Here is a 22,647-nt window from a genome sequence, read left to right on the forward strand (position 1 = left end):
GCATTTGACCTTTCTAGGAATGACCCTGGGGCTTCTCAACCTCTTAGGAACAGCTCTGCCTACATATAAAAGAAAATCTGTTCCAAAGAGATATTTCGTTACTTTTGTACATCCCAAAATGAAATGCAACTTCACTACTAACCTTCTTAAAGTCTCAACTAAAATCCCACCTTCTATGGGAAGCCTTCCCCTACTCTTCTAAACTCCAATGCTTTCTTCTATATATACACATACACACACATACATACATATATATATATATACATACATATATATTTGTATGTTGTTTCCCACTCTCCTACCTCCACCATTAGATTTTAAGCTCTTTGAGGACAGGGATTCTCTTTTGCTTTTTTTTTTTTTCTTTTTGCATGCTTAGTATTTAGCACAGAGCTTGACACATAGTAGGTACTTAATGAATATTTATTGAGTTGAAATGAATTAAATATGCGATTTAGCTTTCACTGTGTGACAAATTCCTCCACACTTTCCAGATGTGGTCCTTGGATGCATTCCTTAACCTCTCTGATCCTCAGTTTTCTTATCTCCAAAGGGAGTCTAGTAATTAACACTTGCACTGCCTATCTGAGGGTTGTAGCTCATTACAAGGAGGGAAGAGTTTTGCTAATTTGTGGAGCCCTGAATACATGCGATCTATTTTTGATGTGTGAATTCTAGGGAAGACACTAATCTCAGCTTGAAAGGAATGACCTCCAACTGAAGAATTTTAGCTTCATGAGTAAGAAGGGAATAGAGACTAGATCATTGGGAATCCCTTCAAAAGTGAAATGAATAAACATAAAGTGGCTTTCATACCCATTCCTTTGCAGGCCTTGTACAACTTTTTGGCATCTCGAGCAGCATCAAAGCCTTGATGACTTGAAGAAGTGGTCTGAGAAAATAAAGAAAAAGAGTAATTTTATAAATGATAGTCTTTCTTAACTTTGAATGATTCCTGCTGAAACTGAGCACTGACTAGATCAGGCAGCTAGTAATGCCTTTAAAGTCAGGGATCCATTAAATAATGATTGCAAGACTGAGTCTCTCTGGGTCTTGGTTTCCTCATCTGTAAAATAAGAGAATTGAACCAGATGACTTCAAAGGTCTCTTCTAGTTCTAAATCTGTGATTCTATTTATACAGTACTTTAATTCTTGATATGCAAATGCAATTATTCTTATTGTACAAGCAAAGAAATTAGGCTTGGAGAGATTAAATAAACAGTGCAAAAACACAAAGAGCTTAAGTGGCAAAGCCCATACTTGAACCCAGGTTTCCTGACTTTAAGTTGAGCACTTAGAATCATAGAATTTCAGAATTATAGGGGACTATGTGCCTTTCCCTCCCTTGAATTCTCTTTACAATATATCCAAAAGGTGATTATGCAACCTTTATTTGAAGACCATCAATGACAGGAAAATAGATCTTCTCATATTAGCCTTTTCCACACTGACCTAGTTTTATTTATTAGAAATTTCCTGACATCAAACTTAAATTTTCTTCTTTGCATCTTCCACCCTGGGTCTTCTCTTAAGTCCCAAAGAACAAGTCTATCATGAAAGCCTTCCATAAGAGAATCTTTTATATACTCAGGAGAACTATCATGTCTCCTTCCTCATTCTCCCAATCTTTTCTTCTTCATGGTAAACATCTTTACTTCCTTCAGCTGGGCCACATATGACAAAAACTCAAGACCTTTCACTATTTTGCTTGCCCTTCCCTGAATACTAATCAATTAAACTGTGGTGCCCAGAATTGAATGTGATTGAACATGTGCTCTGATCAGAACAGAGTATAGTGGGACCATCATTTCCTTTTTCCTGGAAGTTGTACCTCTCTTAGCAAAGCCCAACACTATATGTGTTTTTTGTTTGCTGCCTGTTTCGTCTCAGTTGATTTATATTGATTGAGCAGTATACTAAAACTCCCAGATTGTTTTCTATCTTGGTCCACTGCTTCAGATCTGAAGTCTCTCAATCACAATCAAAGTGTCCAAGAACATATCATCTTTGTCTCCTGCGCCTTGAACTCTAATCTGTGACGTTGACTTCCTTAATGTTTCTCCAATAAGATAGTCCATCTCCCATCTCTGGACATTTTCACTGGCTATCCTCATAATATCTGAAATGCTCATCCTCTTCATATCCATTTTCTGACTTCTCTGGTTTCCTCCAAGAGCTAAAATTGTACCCTTCCCAAGAGCCTTTCCTGATTCCTCCCAATGCCCATGTTTGCCCTCTGATAACATGTACATAGTTGTTTGCATGTAGTATTGTGTCCCCTTTAAGCTTCTTAAGGACAGGGTGTTTTTTTTTTGCCTTTCTTTGAATCTCTAGATCTTAGGACAATGCTGGGACATAGTAGATGAATAACAAATACTTATTGACTGACTGACTAAAAGTGACAATAGAGAAGATTCAGGTAAAATGTTGGAAACAGTGAGATCTTAGTGGAATGAACTTTATTTCAGGTTCATTTCTATTCCTTCAGGTCAGTTATTGTCACAGAATGGAAACTCGATGTTCTTTTATTTCAGTCTATCTGGCCATTGGGAAGTAGCAGGGAGAGGGAGGGAGGTGAATGCTGCATCACTACCATTACCAACAGGCATTTTCTCTTCTTCAATCAGAGGGGACAATGGATCAGTGTCCTGGAGTTCTGAATCATTGTTTGGCTAATACATGCTTTAGTCTTCTTGATCACAAGAAACAGCATTGTTCAGAGGATGAAAGGAGCAAAGGGCAAGATGAAAAGGGGGATAATCTTTTGATTAGATCAAAGTTATCTGGTGACCTAGAACCTGAATTTTGCCATTAAAAATAAAGATTGTTACTTGTTTTTCAAGTGCCCTCACACTAATTAAGAGTATTCTGTACTCCATAGGAGGGAAGAACTATTTATATAATATCTTTCACTATTTGTATTTTCCAAGGTATTAAAGCCTCAGTTTCCTGACCTGTAAAATAATACCAGCTCTTCCAAACACAGAGCATTTTGCAGAGAAAGTACATATACTATCTGGCAACATGGAAGTCCTATACAAATGTCAGCTATTAAGAATGCCCATTATGACCACTATTATTCAATATTATACTAGATATGGTGGCTCTAGCAATAAGAAAAAAAGAAATAGAACAAATTAGAGTAGGCAATGAGTAAATAAGACTATCATTCTTTGCAGATGATATGATGATATACTTAGAGAATCCTAGCAGATCAAACAAAAAAACTACTTGAAACAATTAGCAACTTTAGCAAAGCTGCAGAATATAAAATAAACCCACACAAATCATTACCATTTCTATATGTTATCAACAAAGCTCAGTAGCAAAAGATAGAAAGAAAAGTTCTATTTAAAATAACTGTAGATAAAATAAAATATTTGGGTATCTATCTGCCAAGACAAACACAGGAACTATATGAACGCAATTACAAAACATTTTTCACACAAATAAATCAGATCTAAACAATTGGAAAAATATAAATTGCTCATTAGTAGGCCAATCTAATATAATAAAAATGGAAATTCTATCTAAATTAGTCTACTTATTCAGTGCCATGCCAATGAAACTGCCAAAAAATTATTTTATAGAGGTAGAAAAAATAATAACAAAATTCATCTGAAAAAAGAAAAGGTCAAGAATATAAAAATATATGGAAAAAATGTAAAGAGCTGTGGTCTAGCAGTACCAGATCTAAACTCTATTATAAAGCAGCAGTCATCATACCCATCTAGTACTGGCTAAGAAATAGAATGGTGGGTCAGTGAAATAGATTAGATACGCATGACATAATAATCAAAAACTATTGTAATCTACTGTTTCATAAACTCTAAGACTTTTGGGATAAGAATTCAGTATTTGACAAAAATTGCTAGGAACACTGGAAAATAATATGTCAGAAACTCAGCATAGACCTATATTTCACACTCCATACCAAAATATGGTCAAAATGAGTACATGATTTAGGCATAAAAGATGATATTATAAGCAAATTAGGAGAGCAAGGGATAGTTTATCTATCAGATTTTTGGAGAAGGGAAGAATTTATGGCCAAAGAAGAACTAGAGAACATTATGAAGTGCAAAATGGATAGTTTTGATTAAATTAAATTTAAAAAAAGTTTTTGCACAAATAAAACCAATGCAGATAAGATTAGAAAGGAAACAGAAAGCTGGGGGGAGAAGGGGAAGGGAAATTTACAGCCAGTGTTTCTGATAAAGGCTTCATTTCTAAAAATATATAGAGAATTGATTCAAATTATACAAATACAAGCCATTCCCCAATTGATAAATGGTCAGAGGATATGAACAGACAGATGAAGAAAATAAACCATATATAGTCATATGTAAAAAAAATGCTCTAAATCACTATTTGTTAGAGAAATGCAAATTAAAACAACTTTGAGTTACCAACCCCCATTTATCACATTGACTAAAGTGACAGAAAAAAAGATAAATGATGGAGGGAATGTGAGAAAACTGGAACACTAATGCATTGTTGGTGGAGTTGTGAAATGATCCAACCATTCTGAATAGCAATTTGGAACTATGCCCAAAAGGCGATCAAACTGAGTATATTCTTTGATCCAGCAGTGGGACAGCTGGGTCTGTATCCCAAAGAAATGATAAAAGAGAAAAAAGGACCGACATGTGCAAAAATGTTTGTAGCAACTCTTTTTGTGTTTCCAAGGAATTAGAAAATGAATAAATGTCCATCAGTTGGAGAATGGCTGAATAAGTTATGATATATAAAAGCAATGGAATCTTATTATTCTATTTAAAAAATGGTGAACAGTTTAATTTTAGAAAAGCCTAGATTTACATGAATTGATGCTGAGTGAAACAAGTAGAACCAGGAAAATACTGTACTTAGCAACAGCAGGATTGTGCAATGATCAATTATAATAGACTAGGATTTTTCTCAGTGCCATACCAATTAAATTGTCAAAAATTATTTTATAGAGCTAGAAAAAATAATTACAAAATTCATTTCAGTGGGTTCAGTTCCCTCTAAGAATAAGAACTTTGGATGGAAAAATGCCATCTGCATTCAGAGAGAGAACTATGGAGACTTAAATTTTTACCTTTTTTTCTTCCTCCTGGTTTCTGATTTTGTTCTGATTTTTTTTCTCCCAACATGATTCATATGGAAATATGTAAAAAATAAATATGTGTATAACAAAAAAAAGTTTTTATATGTAATTGAGGAAAATAATGATAAAAATTAAAAAGTCAGTGATTATTATTAGCTATGTTTGGAAAGAGATCGTTTTGATTATTATTGCTATCTCCATTTTGCAGATTACAAAATGAAGAATCAGAAAAGTCAGATTACACTTGGATTCTGGATACAGTGGGCTTGCCTTAATGTAGAGGTAGAAGAAGCAAGCGCTAATGGGTGATGCTTTATGAACTTCTTTGGATGACTCCCAGTAAGAGGAAATAGCAGAGTTTATTTAGTTTAAAAAATCAGGAGACATCAGGGCACTTCGAGTTAAGTCCATATTGCAATGCTCACTAGTGAAATGGAACTCTTTCCTCTGACAACACTGAGGCCCTTTCTTGGTTGGGGGGCTAAAAATACACTTGAGGTCTGAGCCCTGAATATAAGAAGATATTTGGGATGGGGAAAATGGAAGGATTGTGCCCAGAGGATTAGAAGTAAAATTAGACTTGTAGCCAGAAACAGTGAAAGCAAAGACAGGAGGGAAGAATGGTGGGCATAGGTAAAGTTTCTCCAGCTGCAAAAAGCTAGATCTATACAGTTCAGCTAATGAGGCTGCTGAGTCAGGGAGCAGCTTGAGAGATCAGATCCAGATACAGCAGTATTGCCAGCAATGGGAATATTGGGAAAGAAACTTAAGGAAGAACCTGCATCCCAGATGATGAGTTCATTAATTGATTGTATATTAACTCTTTGGGAGATAGAGAGTGGGAAGAAAAACCAAGCCATAGAGAGTGCTTAAGAGATCAATGGGGAAGGTCTCATTCTTGGTTCCTGATCTGTTTGTGTACTGGGGGATTTGGGGTAGAGTTGTGTTGATAAATATTTAACTACCAGCTCTCTGGGGGGAAAAATGTTCACAGGACAAATTGTAAGTTTAATATGCATTATTAACATTTTGTCCATAACTTTCTAAGCTATAAATAATGATACAATAAAATATCCCTTTATTTGTAACTTTTGTTCCTTCAGAGGTATAAATGCTCACAGTAGAAGCAGCCAGTAGCTAGTGGATAGAACACCAAGTTCTGGAGTCAGGAAGACCTGAGTTCAAATCCAACCTCAGATATTTCCTATCTGTGATCCTGAGCAAGTCATTTAATCGCCAAGAAGATGGATCACCTTGAAATGGAAATGGCAAATCACTATAGTATTTTGCCAAGGAAATCCCAAATGGGATCACAAAGGTTTGGAAAGGATTAAACAACATCAAATGCTCACACTAAAAATTTAACAACCAACTCTCCAGGATTAATTTGAGATGACTCTAGCAAACTCCTGGCTTATGGTGTTTCTGCAGATTAATGTTGGGCTGCTTAGGTTTGGAAGACAAAAATTCATGTGTTATTTATGTACTATAATTCCATTCTGAAGGCAGTTAGCTATTTTAATGTATTTAATTTTATTCCATATGTTTGTCTGAGTATGAGTAAAGAATTCAACACTCAGTCAGAGTTCAGTGATTGATTCTATTAAGCTATGCAACTGATTAAATGGAAATTCAACAGAAATAGAAGATTTTTATTGGGGAAGGAGGTAGAGAAGAAAAATTTAATTGAATAAATTAATTCAGATTGTGCCCTTAGATGAGTAAATCTATACACAAAATGAGTAATGCATACAAAAAGAAAGGAGTTAAGTTATACAGGAAGTCAGCTTTCTGAAAACTACAGAGATTCTGACTGTTCTTTGAGTACTTTCTGGTATTGGATGGCTCTCATGATGCTGTAGTGAGAGTAGAATTGCCATTGTTTGGTCCTTATTGTTAAATATGTCGGTCAAGTAGTCCTCACTTTAACCACCTTTTGCAGTTAAAATTATGATTATGAACAAGTCACTGAATCTCTTCCTTGCAAGGTTATTATCATTGAAAAGAAAAAAAACCAATAAATTCTTAGGTGCAACAGAAATATGAGTTGCTATGACCACCTTCATATGCTTCATTCCATCTTTCTGATACTTGAAAGCTTATTGTTAAAATGATCTACATGAAAGTTTGAGTTCTTAAAAATCACAGTATGTCAGAATTGAAGGGGACTATATACCCCCAAAAGAATCCTCTCCTTAATGTATCTAAGTAATGATTATGCAATTTTTTCTTCTTCTCAATGGAAGGGAACTCATGATCTCTTAAGGATGACCATGCTACCCAGTAATAGTTCTAATTGTTAGAAAGCCTATTTTTAGTATCAAATTTACATTTATCTCAAAAGGGACAAATTCAGCATGATAGCTCCAGTACTGTGTGTAATTTTTATGAAGATTTTTTTTTTTGGTCAATTTAGAATCTGGAGTTAGGAGAGAAGAGGAAGCTCATGATAAGCTTGCTAGAAAAAAAAAGGAAGAAAGTCAATGTTGCATTAAAATATGCATAAAAGTGAATAGAAGGAAGGACAGGAAGAAATATAAACTAGCAGGACAACTTTTTTTGTTTTTAAATTTCTTTTATTTATGTAAGCTTTTACAAAAGGAAATTTACTTTAACAAGCAACAGACATTTCATCACAACCAGTCAGGGGCATACTTATCCCTATGATACCTGGGTTTCTAAGTGGAGTAATCTCAAAATTTAGTTTCAAGCAGGGCGACTTTGAAAGTTACATAGCACATTTATTATTTACTTGAAAAGAAAGTCACATATAATATAGATTTATAGTTCTTTTTTCTCTACTACTTTGTATATGGGATTGTTATTTTATTAGATGTTTGTTAACTTCAGAATTAAAAAGGCAAGTAAAGTCTTGAACATATCCTTTGCTTTTCCTTATTTATGTTTTAGTTCATGCTTCTTTCTGTTTGTGAAATGATTTTACTCTCTCTTCATCACATGAAATCCTATTTATTCTTTAGACCTGAATTTGTTTCTGCTCTCATAGTGCTTATAGTGATAGGACATAAACACAGTTAACTATAATGCCCATATAATTTGCATTTGCTATGCCCCTGGAATTTTTATGAAAACTCAGTGTGGTAAATGAGCTTTCATAGCAAAGTAGACTACCTAGAGTACCTAAGGTTTTTGTGATTTTGTGCCAGATCTCAAATGATGTTCTGGAGAGGAGGAAGAGGCCATGATGAACAGATCATGGAAGTCAACATGTAATACTTTCAGAAGGCCAGGTTTGATGTGGAATGGAATGATGACTAGGAATAAGAGATTGTGGAAGTGTGCACATCATAAGTTCAGGATGGGGGTAGACCTTCATTGCTTACCATATTCAGTTTGACAGGAGAGGAAATGGTGATCTGTGGCCTCTGGAGTGTTAAGTAATATAAATCTGACAACCAAACTCCTTTCTACCCCTTCTTTATGCAGCCATGGTAAAATAGTTTTTGCCTAGAATCATTCAACACCCATAACTTTCTGTTTTTTCCCCTTATCTTCTTTGGCTGCTATAGTGTCCAACAGAGGAGGGATGAGGTAGGGGATAAGAAGAACTTTGATTTCTCTAAATATTTCATTTTCCTGTCTATGTCATCTAAAATGCTTACATAAGCCTTAATATTTATGGTCATTAACTCTAGCTCAACTTGGTTATTGTATGTTCAGTTTGAGAAAGAGAAGGGAAATGTTTTTCTTAAAGAGGTAAAAAAACTATTATTTTTTTAATGCAAACTAGAAGTTGGGTGGGAGGAGATAGAGAAAAAGAGAGAGGAGAGAGAGAGAGAGGAGAGAGAGAGAGAGAGAGAGAGAGAGAGAGAGAGAGAGAGAGAGAGAGAGAGAGAAGGAAGGAGAGGGGGAGAGAGACAGAGAGAGTAAAAGAGAAACTGTGTATTTCACCATAAACCTTGTGGGGTACATATGAATTCAGAGGTACCTAAGACAATATGTATATCCGTAACCTCTAAACCTAGAGAACTATGATAGAATAGAGGACAGAAAGCTGCTATTTTAGCCTGAGAGTTTTTGGATAATTAGTTCCTCCCAATCTATACAGGCACTAGCTTTAGAAAGGTAGTTAGTTCCTGGACCAGCCAACCCTTGAGACTGGAAGCTTGCAAGCTACCTATAGAGGTCAGATCCATTATATTGTTATGGGCAAATCAAAGTTCTGGATGAGTTTCAAGGCAGGGAAGATTTGTTATTGATGGAGAGAAAAATAGAAGTTAGAATCATACAAGACTGTATGAGAAGTGATATTTCAGTGGTGATAAAGCAGTCACCAAAAAAGTTTACTGATATAATATCCTGAAAAAAGGAGCTGATACTTTCACTCTATTCTGCTTTAGTCATAACATCTCTGTACTATGTTCAGTTCAGGATTCTATACTTTTAAGAGGGACATTGACAAATCAGAGTACAAACAGGAGAGAGTAGATAGAATAGCCAGGGAACTTTAAAAAATATATGAGAAACGCATTACCTATGCAGCTTCTTCCATTTTTGAATAATTAAATATCACGAAATTCTTCCTAATATTGAGCCATAATCTATCTTACTGTGACTTCCACCCATTGGCCCCTGTTTTCTGTTTTGGGATAATACTCAGTTTAATCTTTCTTCCATCTGATTGCCTTTCAAATATTTGAAACAATTCTCTTATTTCACCTAAGTATCTTTGAAATAAAATCATTGAATATATCCAGTTTATCTTCCTAGGGTCCAAGTTTTCACTGGTAATTCTATTTAAATTAATTTATGTTTATTCAACATTCTCCTATTCATAATAATTTTTTTAAAAAATCTGTTCATAAGCACTTAATTTATTTTTAAGATTTTTTTAATGTTTTAAAAACCTTTTTTTGAGTTCCAAGGGGCAGCTAGGTGGCGCAGTGGATAGAGCACTGGCCCTGAATTTAGGTGGACCTGAGTTCAAATCTGACATTAGACACTGACTACTTCCCAACTGTGTGACCCTGGGCAAGACTTTACCCCAAATGCCTCAGCAAAAAAAAAAAAAAGTTCCAAATCTTTCCCTTCTTCTATCCTCTTCCCCCCTGAGAAGGCAAGCAATGTGATATAGATGTGAAGTCATGCAAGATATATTTTCAAATTAACCCTGTTGCAAAAGAAAACACATTCCTCCCAAAATAATCCAAGAAAAATAAAGAAAAGTTTAAAAAAAATACTTCAACTGTATTCAGACTCTTTCAGTTCTTTTTCTGGAAGTAAATAGGATTTCTCATTACAAGTCCTTCTTAATACTTTCTAGCTGTGTGACCCTGAACAAGTCACTTAACCCCAATTGCATCAGCAAAAAAAAGAAAAAAAAAAGAAAAAAGAAAAAAAAAAGTCCTTTTGAATTATCTTGGATCACTGTATATAAAATACTTTCCTTACAAAATTTCTGTGAAGTAGGTAAAACAAATATTCTTATTACCATTTTACAAATGAGGAAACTGGAGTTCATCTTTATGACATAGTCAAAGTGACAAATTCAGGATTCAAATCTGAGACTCTGGGTTTTAAAACTAGTACTCTTTCCTTTAAACCATGCTGTCTTTCAAGTGTCCAATATATCAATAGTTTATTTAATACCCAGTTCAGATATTCTTAACTTTTTTATGTGTTTCTTGAACCCCTCTGCCAGTCTGGCAATGACTTCTCAGAATATATTTTTTTAATTTTTTATTTAATTTCTCAGAATATTTTTAAATATACAAAATAAAATATATGGGATTACAAAGAAAAACCAATGATATTGAAATATAATTATCAAAATATGTTTAAAAATACAAAAATGTTCACAAGTCCCATGTTAAGAACTCTTTACTTAGATTGAGCAAATAGGTTAATCTTAAAAGATGATAATTTCTTAGGTATGATACTGATAATTTGCATTCTTTTTACCCTCCTTGATTAGAATATTTATTAGAAGCTTTACCATCAATTATCAGAGAAGTTTGGAATCACATCCTTCCCCCCCCCCCTTTTTTTTTTTTGTTTAACAAAAACTAGCTAATGCCATATTGATTTTTTTTCTCTTGTAAAAAAATTATAATACTTTTGAGAACATAATTTATTCTCCTTTATAACAACACGATGTCGGCTTTCAGGGTGCTTTGACAAAAGGTCAAGAAAAAAAAGAGAAGAAATTCATTTAGAATTTTCCTCTTTTTATGCCTAGCATTGTATCTACAATGGATGTATTCACTAATGATACATCGTGTTTGTGCAAGGAGTGTCTGATAGCTTGTTCTGATGAGCTTTGTAACGAACTTCTCTGGAATTTATACAGAATCAACATTCCATACCCATTGTTCATTGTGTAGAAAGGACAGGCAGTGCTGACTTTGGGACTTCAGCCCTTTTGTTTGCCAATCAATACCCAGTCTCTTTGCCCTACAAAGTCTCTGGGCTGAAATGTTAAGCAATATGGGTTTATAGAGCCAGGTACAAGGTGAGCAAGCATCTAGTATTAATTATAGCACCAGAGAAGTATGTATATACAAATTCAGTTTTGCATTTTTCTGCATATGCAAATATACTGCAATAAATGTTTTCTATAGATACATACATATATACATATTATATATATGTTGTGTATTGGCAGTAAAATTTATTGCATTTCCTCTTTAGAAACAAGCAAAATTTTATTATAAGCAATATTTTACAAGGTATAAATTAAAATAGACAATATGTTCTTCTGGCATTTGTTTTGAGGAGGCACTTTATGTGCTTAGAAATATTTCCATAGTTTAGAAATGTGCCTTAGTAGATATTGAGGCACCTATGAAGAACAGTGAATGGAGTGCTGGACTTGGAAGCAAGAACACTTGGGACATAAAGATATGGTCCCCCATCTTTGGAATGAAAGTGCCCCCTGCCTCATAGAATTTCTAGTTTCCTTCCAAGCACAGCTTGCTTGCATACCACTCCTCCACAAGTCCTTCATGAGTCACTTCACTGAATCACTGCTTTTTTTCTTTTAAAAAATTACTTTGATCTTTGATTCACTTTGTACATCATCTGTACTGCTCATTGGTATACAATTGAATTCTGGAGGGCAGAGACTTTTTTTTTTTTATTTCTAGCACTGGAGAGAGCTTTATGGATGTTTGTTGAATTGAGTTTGTGGACTGGAAGAGAATGAGCTTGAAGTGGATTTCTATGAAGCAGTGAAGTTATCATTTAAATGAAAGGACTGCCTATGTAAGTATCATGTAATCTACCATATCAGTAGTGGAGGAAAAACTCAGCATCACTGTAATGAACCCCTGTGTCCTATTTCCAATGGTTGGCTCATTATGTAGCAGAGGTATCAGCCAAATCAATCAGTCCCAGGAAGATTCTGGGAAATCTCTCAGAGGGTTACAGGAAGATCCTTTCTGGTGCATTCATTGTCTAATACTATAAAATTGTCTGGGGAATAGAGTTTGCATGAAAGTTGGAGGGAAGATGTAATAGGGCTAGACAGTAAGACAATGCTAATTCATGAATCATTTCTGAGCAAATGAAAATCGGAAAAATCTAATGTGCAAATTAAACTGTAACACAGTTATTTTGGATGCCTTGAACTAAGTTTGAAAAGTACTAGATCATGGAATATCAGCCTGATGGAAACCTCAGAAGCCAGTTTGCCCAATACTTCATTTTCTAGAATAGGATTCTGAAATTCAGCGGCACAATATCTTCCCCATGATCACACAAATAGTAAATATCAGAGCTGGAATATCTCCAGAGGAAGTCAAAAATAAAAAGATCCTATTTACACCAAAATAGTCATAAGCACAACCTTTTTTTGGATAGTAATGGCACATCATTGCACAGAGGATAGAGGGCTGGCCTTAGAGTCCAGAAGACTGAGTGCAAATTCTGCTTCTGAAACATCCTGGGCAAGTCACAGGCTCTGCATGCCCCAGACAATTTATGTAAGATTTGAGTCTAGAGAAGTTGCTTATTTGTATTGTTGGAGAAGTTCCTCACCCAGAAGCTCCCTACATAGATAAAATCATGGATCTGGTTTAAAAATAACTAATGGCTAACATTTATATAGTACCTACAGAGAACTAAACACTTTACAATGATTATCTCATCTGATCCTCAACCACCTTGGAAAGTAAATTTTTTTTTAATAAAAGAATCAGAAACAAAGTAGATCCTGTCTTTCAGATAGTGGTTAACAGATTATGGTACATGAATGTGCAACAATGAATATGAAGCATTCTAAAAAGTGTGGGAAGTCATATAAATTGTTGCAGAGTCTAGTGGCACCAGCTAAATATGTATAATTAACCAAGTAGAAAGAATAGGAACAAAACAAAACATACCCACAAAACAACCAAATAATCAATTGTGTAATTATAGGGCAGCTAAGTGGTGCAGTAGGTAGAACACTGGCTCTAGAGTCATCAAGACTGAGTTCAAATCTGCCCTTAGTCACTCACTACCTTGTGATCCTGGCCAAGTGACATCACCTTTTTTTGTCTCTTTCCTCATGTGTAAAATAACCATGGAAGTAACCAACCATTCCAGAATCTTTGCTGAAAAATCCCCAAATGGGGTCACAAAAGGTAGGATATGTCTGAAAAATGACTGAACACCTGTATAATTATAATGGGCATTCCTAAACCCTGAAAGATAACCTTGTTTGCACAAATTTACACCACAGCTTCTTATATTATGGGTCACATAACTGAAGGTGAGGGTCACAAAAAGCTTGGCAATAGTAAAAAGTATCAAATATTTCATTAAGATTTTTTATGTAAAAATAAATAAGCACATTCATCTCGTTCATATGCAAATTTGCATCAACTTTAATAAAGAATAAAATTATATGTATACACAAGAATTATTTTAAAATAAATTTCTTTATTATTTATTATCAGTAAAAGTTTGATTTGTATACTTATTTTATCACCCTCACATACCCACAATTATGTAAAAATTTCTCAGGCAAAAAGGAGTTGCAAGTCGAAAAAGTTTAAAAAGCCCTGATGTATTCATGGTCTCCTCCACTAGACTGTGAACTCTTTGAACTTAGCAACTGATTTTTACCTTTATTTGTAACCCCAGCTCTTAGCATAGTACCTGGCACATAATATGTGTATAATAAATGCTTGTTGGCAGGACATTGAATATACAACCCCAAACTATTTAATGTATTGATTCATTTTTGGTGATTTTTTTCTCTTTTAAAAGTTTTTTTCTTTTTAATAGAAAGGCTTGCTAGAGAGGTTTAGAAGAAAGGATATATTCATTTAAAACCAAAGGCTATCAATAAATATAAAAATAAAATAAATTGAAGTTTAAAAAAAAATCAGTACAATTCTATCTCAAGTCTTCTGACTTCCTTCTGCACCATACTGACTCTGTTCTGTGAGCTGAGTATCTTTATGGGTTTTGTTTGAGTTGAACTGCCCTAGAAAATCAAAAGATTACAAACCAACCTTTTGTATACTTTCTGTATTTTTTACAGGAGAGGTGATATAGGGCTAGGGTGTATTACCCAGTTGTCTTCCTGAAAAGTCTCTCTACTGATCTAGTATCTTGAGACTTTGCCTGGTCTACCCTTTGAGAGGATGCTCTCTGGGACCCTATAACATCCCATAGGTCACTGCTTCTGTTCTATAGTGTAAATGTAGTGCTGAATGACACAGTGGGTAGGGTACCAAACCTAGATTCAAGAAATCTAATCTTTGAGAGTTCATATCCAGCCTCAGACACTTCTCAGCTGTATAAGCCTAGGAAAGTCCCTTAATTTTGTTTGCCTCAGTTTCCTCATCTGTAAAAATGACTAGAGAAGAATATATATTCTGAATTTATTTATATATGAACATCTTATCCTTCTCATTAGAATGTAATTTCCCTGAGAGCAGGGATTTGTGTGTTCCTATCCTTAGCACTTAGCACAAGGCCTAGTACATAGAATGCACTTAATAAATGCAATCAATTCATAAAACCTAACAGATTGGTTAAAATAATAGAAGGGGGAAATGACAAATGCTGAAAGAAATGTAGAAAAATTGGGACACTTACATGCATTTGTTGGAACTGTGAGCAGATCCTGCCTTTTGAATAGTAATCTAAAATTATGCCCACAGAGTAAAATCATGAAAGATTATGTAGCAGGTAGGATTTTAACTGAATTTTTAAGAGAAATAGTTCTAAATGGCAGAAAGGAGGAGAAGGTACACTGTAGGCATGAAGGACAGTTTGCAAAAGATAGATCTAAGAAATGGGATATTGGTGTGGAATAACCAAAAAGGTCAATTGGCTGAACCTAGGAGTCCATGAATGGGAGCACTGAGGTTGGAGTTGAATTATAAAGGACTTTCAATGCTAAATTCGAGGAATTTACATTTGATCTTAGAGGCACTAGAGAACCATTGAAGTTTATTGAGCAAGGTCAGATCTGAGCTTTAGGACTATCACTTTGATAGCTATGTGAACTATATATTAGAAAGAGGAACTACCCAAACCAGGTATAACAATAATCTAAGAAAGAAGTGATGAGGACCTAAGCCAAAGTGTTGGACAGATAGGAGAGATGATGTACAGATAGAAGTGAAAAGGATTGTTAACAGATTGAATATGTGAGGTAAGGACATTGAGGAACACAAGATAATTTCAAGGTTGAAAATGTGAATGCCTAGAAGCACAATGGTACCTTGGACAGAAAGAGGGGTGAATTTTCAAAGATTGTTCATTAATTCATTTATTTAAGTGGCACTTGAAATAGATTAGGTAGGATGATTACTGTATTGGGAAGTTTTTGACTCTACATATCACTGGAAGGTAAATCTAGGAAACCACAAAAGGGGATAGAAATTTTTTGAGGCTTATTGAATTTTAGAGGCAATTTGCCTATTTCTAAGCTAGCTGCTGAGGATGGTTGAGGATGAGCAAAATGATTGTTGAATGGGTAAATAAAGACCAACTCATGTACTTATCTCCAGCTTCTGATAGAAATAATTAAGATTTACATAACTTCACAACTGGCCCCATCACTTCCTAGTAAATAGAGAGATTTTATATGTCAGATTTTATATTCTTGGGCTCAAAGATCAATGCAGATGGTGACTGCAGCCATGAAATTAAAAGATGCTTGCTCCTTAGAAGGAAAGCTATGGTAAATCTAGATAGCATACTAAAAATTAGAGACATCACCTTGCCAACAAAGACTCATATAGTCAAAGATATGGCTTTTCCAGAAGCAATGTATAGCTGTAAAAGTTGAACTTTAAGGGAAGCTGAGCACTGTAGAACAACAGTTCCAAATTGTGATACTAAGGAAAGCTTTTGAGAGTCCCTTAGACAGCAAGGAAATCAAGTCAAGCAGTATTTTAAAATTTAATTTTAGCTATTCACTGAAAGGTTAAATATTGAAACTTAAATATTTTGGCCACTTTATGTGAAGATGGGAGTCATTGGAAAAGATCCTGATATTGGAAAAGATTGAAGGCAAAAGGACTAGGGTATGGTAGTGAATGAGATGGATAGACAGTGTTGTAGAAAAACAAACATCAACTTGAACAGATATCACAAGATAGTAGAGGGAAGAAGGACCTGGAGTGTTGTGATCTATGGAGTCCATGGTGACATAACAGAAAAAGAAGAAGTATGAGGAGGAGGAGAGAGAGGAAGAGGAAGAAGAAGAAGAGGAAGAAGAAAAGGAAGAGGAGGAAAAGGAAATCATCTTTTAGGGTGCATACTGGCTCTATATGGAAAAGAGGTAAAAAGAATTTACTTGCCCTGACCCTAAGTAGTAATGAGAGCTGGGAAATGCATTATCTGCATAATCAGTGGGATCATGTTTGGATGTCTGTTGACTATGAAGTGGACCTTTCTAATGAAATGGATAAATGTTGATTGGTTCTGATACATGTTGTACTGGAGCAATCTCATTAAAAAAAAAAAGTTATAACAAATTGCATGAGTGGGTTACTGTCCCTGTACTTGGCAGCAACAACTCATCAAAGAAGCAGCAAATGGCTTCAGAGGCAGAGTAATAATGGTAGAGAGAAGAGTTACCATGTGACAATAGTGTGCAAGCAGAGTAGAATGAGAGTAGCATCACAAAGTTGAATTTCAGACTATGACAAGATAATTGAGAAAGATGAATTCCTAAAGCAATAAGACAGCCTTTTTCTTGAAGCCAGAGATACTCTTTTAGGGAGTTTCCTTTAGAACCAGCCCCTAGGGAAGTTTATAGAATATTATATCCTTTGATGGAGGGAAGCTGAGAATGATTCATCTCTGTTATTTGCTTTTTTATTTTCTTCCATTTAAATAATTTGCTATTTGATTTATATTTCCAGGCTGGTCTTTTGGTAGAGAATGAGCTGGGTGGGGACTTAAACTATATTTGTATCATTGGATTATACAGTAACTAAATGAGAGCTAGAGGCAATCTTAATGAAGTTGTGTCAAATAAATAGAAACAAGGATCATTAAAATAACGATCCTCTCTTAACTAAATAGTGATTTAGAAAACCATATATTAACATGGCCTACGTTCTATTTTGTTCAATATTTCACAATTACATTTTGACATGGTTTGGCAGAGATCATCAATTCTAACCTTCAGCTGCAAATTGAGTACTTAATAGATTAAAAAAAAAAAAAAAAATTGAGGCCCAAAGAGAGATTAAGTGATTTGTTCAGGTAGTAAGTAGCTATGAATCTGTGTCTCCCAAGTTCAGCAACTCAATCCTCTTTCTTTACCATATTGCCTCAAAAATTAAGATTACTAAAAAAAAAAATCCCAAACTGACCTTTATAAACAGATTGCTTTTGGAATCTCAAGTTGAACCACACCTATCCTACTACCTTCCTTATTAGCACCTGTTCATTATCCTGCAATTACTGGTACATCTCATTTCTCCCATAGAATAAGGGGTCTTAATGACATCATTATTGAGATGAAATTTTAAGTATTGCTTTGTTTCCAATAGAATTTTATTTTGTTCATCTGTTCCAAAATTATGGCTTTCTTTTAGTCATTCTATAAAATAAATAATGGACCAAAGTTTAAAGTCATTGTGACCCAATGACTAAATTGGAACTTCTTCACTTTTATTATGCACTGTCAAATACATGCTAACATTTTATATGTGAGTATATCAAGCATTCTTGGGGATGTTACTGCCTCCACTGATGAAGACTATGATGCAACCACATTTTATTAGATACTCTTTAAACTTCTCTGTGACCAAAAATAAAAATCATCACTGGCCAAACTTGTGGTAATGTGACAATTCTCTGGATGTAGCAAGGCAGATCCTTGGATAGGAGAGATGGAATCCATCACTGGATAGGTACTCCCAAGCATTTCTAATATGGTTAAACCTTCTAGGTTGTGCACTTTATTGGCGATCTTCAAATATCCAGAGCCATCTCAACACCAAGATAAGGTATAGAAGTTGTATTCTAGTAGAATCTAGTAGATCAGTATTTTAAGGCTAAAACAATATTTTCCTCAAATTGTAGTTAAGTTAATATTTCTAACTATCTCTCTAATTAGGTCCACTTTATACCATATCTAAGTAGTTCCTGTCAGATTTATGTCAAACAGGGGATGTGAAAAGGAGATATCCTCAGCTGCCCTTCAGTTGTTCTTCCTGACATTAGAGTGAAGAAAGTGAGTCACCTTGCAATTATATGAGTAAAAGCTACAAGACAAACTCATCAGAAGTAAAGAACCTAGAATAAATGAAATTGCTATCATTACCCATGAGAAGACCATTGGCAGACCACACAGTTTCCCCCTAATTAATTTAACAAAACACTTGGAATTCAGATTTGAAATGTAGAAGAAAGAAAATGAGTAGGAGAAAGAGAATGATATAAAATCAGTACAAGGCAGTAAGAGTTAACATCACCTACTTCTTTGTTTTGGAGTATGGCTCATGAAAGGTATCAAGTATGACCCAAATCAATTTCTATAATATTTCTCAATTTCCTCATTCCTAGAGGTTTTTAAATATTGTGTTCTGAGAGTGTTGGAGTTTTTGTTTTTTTTTTTTGAGTGCTTAGTTGAAAAAAAGAAACATTAATTGCCGAGAAACAAGATTCTACAGCCCATGACAAATGAATGTCTGCTTCACCAGGTTTCTCAGATTGAATTGGGAGTTTAAAGACCCCAGAAGACTGTTTTATAGTTAAGTAACCAATCACTGCTTCTCCTCATCAGCAAAATTGGATTTTGGATGGAGATGGAGAATGGGGAAGGAGTTCTTTTTTTCTTTTTCCCTTTAGCAGTGAAAGTAGCTGTGTCCATTAGTGTTATGAAGAAGGAAGTACTACTTAGCTTAGAAAATAATGATCCATTTCTTTCTGATGTTGCCAAAGTCTTTTGGCAACTTAGCATGAGTATAAACATGGGACTAATTACAAGTGAAAGGAAGTGGCTAATGTGCTCTAGTATTCCCAAGAGTTGAGGGTGAGTGGGCAGAGGGTATTGAACAGAGGAAGCCTGGGAGATGGAGGTGGACTGATTAATGGCATTAAATAGTGCTATGTGGTCAAAGAGAGCTGATGAGAGCAGAGGAACAGGTATCAATTTACTGAAAAGAAATAACAGTGCTTAATTTACTGTGGGCCAATTAATGACTTAATCAGAATAAAAAACAATGAGCTTCATTTCTCCCCTTTGTTAGGACAACTTAGACCTGCATCAACTTGTACTGCATCGAGAATGCTAAGGGTTCTTTCCAAGGGTTTTCTCTTACATCATTTCTCTCCTTTCTCTCCTTTCCTTTCTTATAACCTTAATTAAGATCACCAACATCTCAGAGCAACATTATTCTGATGGTTTTCTAGAAGTAGAATATCAAGTTTAAGGTCAAAGAACTTGATCCTAAACTCCGACTTCTCATTTATCACCCATACAAATTAGACAAGCCAATTTACTTCTCTTTGACTTAGTTTTCTTATTTATAAAATAAGGAGGATTGAACAAGATTTTTTTCTGTTCTATTCTAGTTTATCTTTCTGAAATCCTTTCCAGTTCTAGGTAATTGTTGACTTTTATATAGAGCTTTAAAGTTTTGCAAAGCATTTTACATAAATCATCTCATGTGAATTGCACAACAATCTTGTTATGTAAGTATTATTTCTTCCCATTTTTACAGATCAAGAAATTGAGAAGCAGAGAGATTAAGACATTTGCCCCAGGTTGCCTACCTAGAAAGTTTTAAGGGAAAGATTTAAATCCAGGTCTTCCAAGTTCCTCATTATTTTTACTGTACCATGTTGCCGTCAGAAATCTGCCTTCTTAAAGGGACACTTTTATTCTGTTACTTCCTTATCAAAAGCCTCTCATGTTTTGCATTAGCACACAAGATAAAGTCCAAACTCCTTAGCCTGATGTTGAAGACTTCCATAATCTAACCACACCCAATCTATTCCACTTAAAAAAAAAAAATCTAGTGATTTTATCAGTATAGAAAACTTCCTATTGGGAAACCTATCTCACAAAATTATTATGGAGATCAAATGAAATAATGTATGTGAAATATTTCACAAACTTTATAGATTTACATAAAAGCCAATTATAAGTATTATCTATACTTCTACTGTTTTATACTTGTGAAGTTTTTTTGGCTTTGTTTTTTAGGAGTAGAGGGATGCTGTCTATTCAGTATGTTAACTATATTGCTAAGCTTTATTAAAGTATCTAGGTAACATGGTAGAGAGAGAGCTGGACCTACAATAATCTTCCTGAGTTAAAATCCAGTCTTAGATACTGTTATAACATTGACAAGTCACTTATTTCTTTTTGCCTCAGTTTCTCATCTGTAAAATGAGCTGGACAACAGACTAGCACAGGCAGCGAGAGACTAGCATCCTGAGCAGACCAGGGGCAGGGGTGATCTCTGTGGCTAGAGAAATTATAGAGACGACTCTGCTATAGGCTAACTGCTCTGCCTTGACTACAAAGCAGTAAACTGGCAGAGATATTACAGCCTAAAACAGTGGGTACTCTAAAAAACGTTAGAACCTAAGGAGATCTGGCTGTAACCACTCAAACCCGGAAGTGACTCAGGCAGACTTTACCGCAGCCCTGCAGCCACATCCTGCAGTTCCGGGCTTTTGCTGGGGCAGTTACAAATCTGCACTGCAAGCGGGAACAGCCTGGGCAGCCTCTGATCGGCACAGTGGGGAGCTCAGCCTGGGGCAACAGAATTTCCCCAGCAGACTGTGCTTCCAGGGCAGACACTTCTGGTCCCTGCAAATCCATTCACTGCTCAACTACTAATACCCACAGCTCCAGGGCGGGCTTTGGCTTGGGAAGTGAAACTCTCACTGCTCAGGGTCTAGCCCCAGGGCAGTCGTTATCTCACATAACCAGGGTTCTTTGCAGGGCACTTTCCCAACTCAGCCCTGCAGGCCTGAGTTACTCCGGGGTGGGGAACTCTTTACCAGAGCACTCCAGTATCTCGCTGCTTTTTGTAGCCAGCTGGCAGGACAGCTAACGGTCCATATACCTTTCATTGCTCTGCAGAGAAAGCCGGTAACCTCCTGGCTCTGAAGGCAGACCTTACAGGCTTAAATAAAATGAGTAAAAAAATCAAAAGAACGATTGATAGTTTCTACACAGAAAGAGAACAGCTTTTCAACCCTGAAGAGACTAATAGCAGACAGTCTCCAAACAATTGTTGGTCTCCAATACAAAAGACTCTCCTAGAAGAGACTATTAAAAACCTTAAAAGAGAGCTAGAAGAGAAATGGGGAAAGGAAAGAGAAGCTATGCAAGAGAGCAACAACTTCCTAAAATGTGAATTGGAAAAGATAAAAAACTCCCAAGAAGTGCAGGGAAACAGAATTTGCGAATTGGAAAAAGAAAATAACTCACTAAAAAAAAAATTAGTGAAATGGAAAAAAATTCCATAGAGCAAAACAACTCAATTGGACATATACAAAAAGAAGTAAAAAAAGCTAATGAAGAAAATAACTTCCTAAAAATCAGAACTGAACAAATAGAAATGACTGATTCATTGAGACATCAAGAATCAGTCAAGTAAAACCAAAAAAATGAAAGATTGGAAAAAATGTCAAATATTTACTTGGGAAAATTAACAGACCTGGAAAATAGATCTAGGAGAGATAACCTGAGGATCATTGGACTATTCAAAAATTATGATGAAAAAAAGAGCCTAGATACTATTTTACAGGAAATCATCAAAGAGAACTGCCCAGAAGTAATAGAACCGGAAGATAAAATAGGCGTTGAAAGAATTCATCGAACACCTTCTGAAAAAGACCCTAAAATAAAGACTCCGAGGAATATTGTGGCCAAACTTCAGAATTTTCAGACTAAAGAAAAAATTTTACAAGCAGCCAGGAAAAAACAGTTCAAATACTGAGATGCCACAATAAGGGTCACACAAGATCTGGCTATAAAATGAGCTGTAGAAGGAAATGAAAAACCACTCCAGTATCTTTGCCATGAAAATCCCAAAATAGAGTCAGGGAAAGTCAGTCATGACTGAAATGACTGAATAACATATACACATGTATGTATATATGTACACAATAT

The 22,647-nt window shown here is 35.2% G+C and overlaps 1 protein-coding gene across 2 annotated transcripts in view; it reads right to left on the reverse strand.

Annotated features, from left to right (window-relative positions):
* ANXA13 (annexin A13) overlaps positions 1-22,647 on the reverse strand; it is a 76,389-nt gene that overhangs the window by 43,314 nt on the left and 10,428 nt on the right. For both annotated transcript variants that reach the window (XM_051971059.1, XM_051971060.1), the window contains one exon: positions 817-892. In XM_051971059.1, the coding sequence (XP_051827019.1) occupies positions 817-892 (76 nt within the window). The remainder of the gene's footprint in view (positions 1-816; positions 893-22,647) is intronic.

The sequence above is a fragment of the Antechinus flavipes genome, chromosome 1 (assembly GCF_016432865.1).
Source record: "Antechinus flavipes isolate AdamAnt ecotype Samford, QLD, Australia chromosome 1, AdamAnt_v2, whole genome shotgun sequence".
In the NCBI taxonomy this organism is placed as follows: Eukaryota; Metazoa; Chordata; class Mammalia; order Dasyuromorphia; family Dasyuridae; genus Antechinus; species Antechinus flavipes.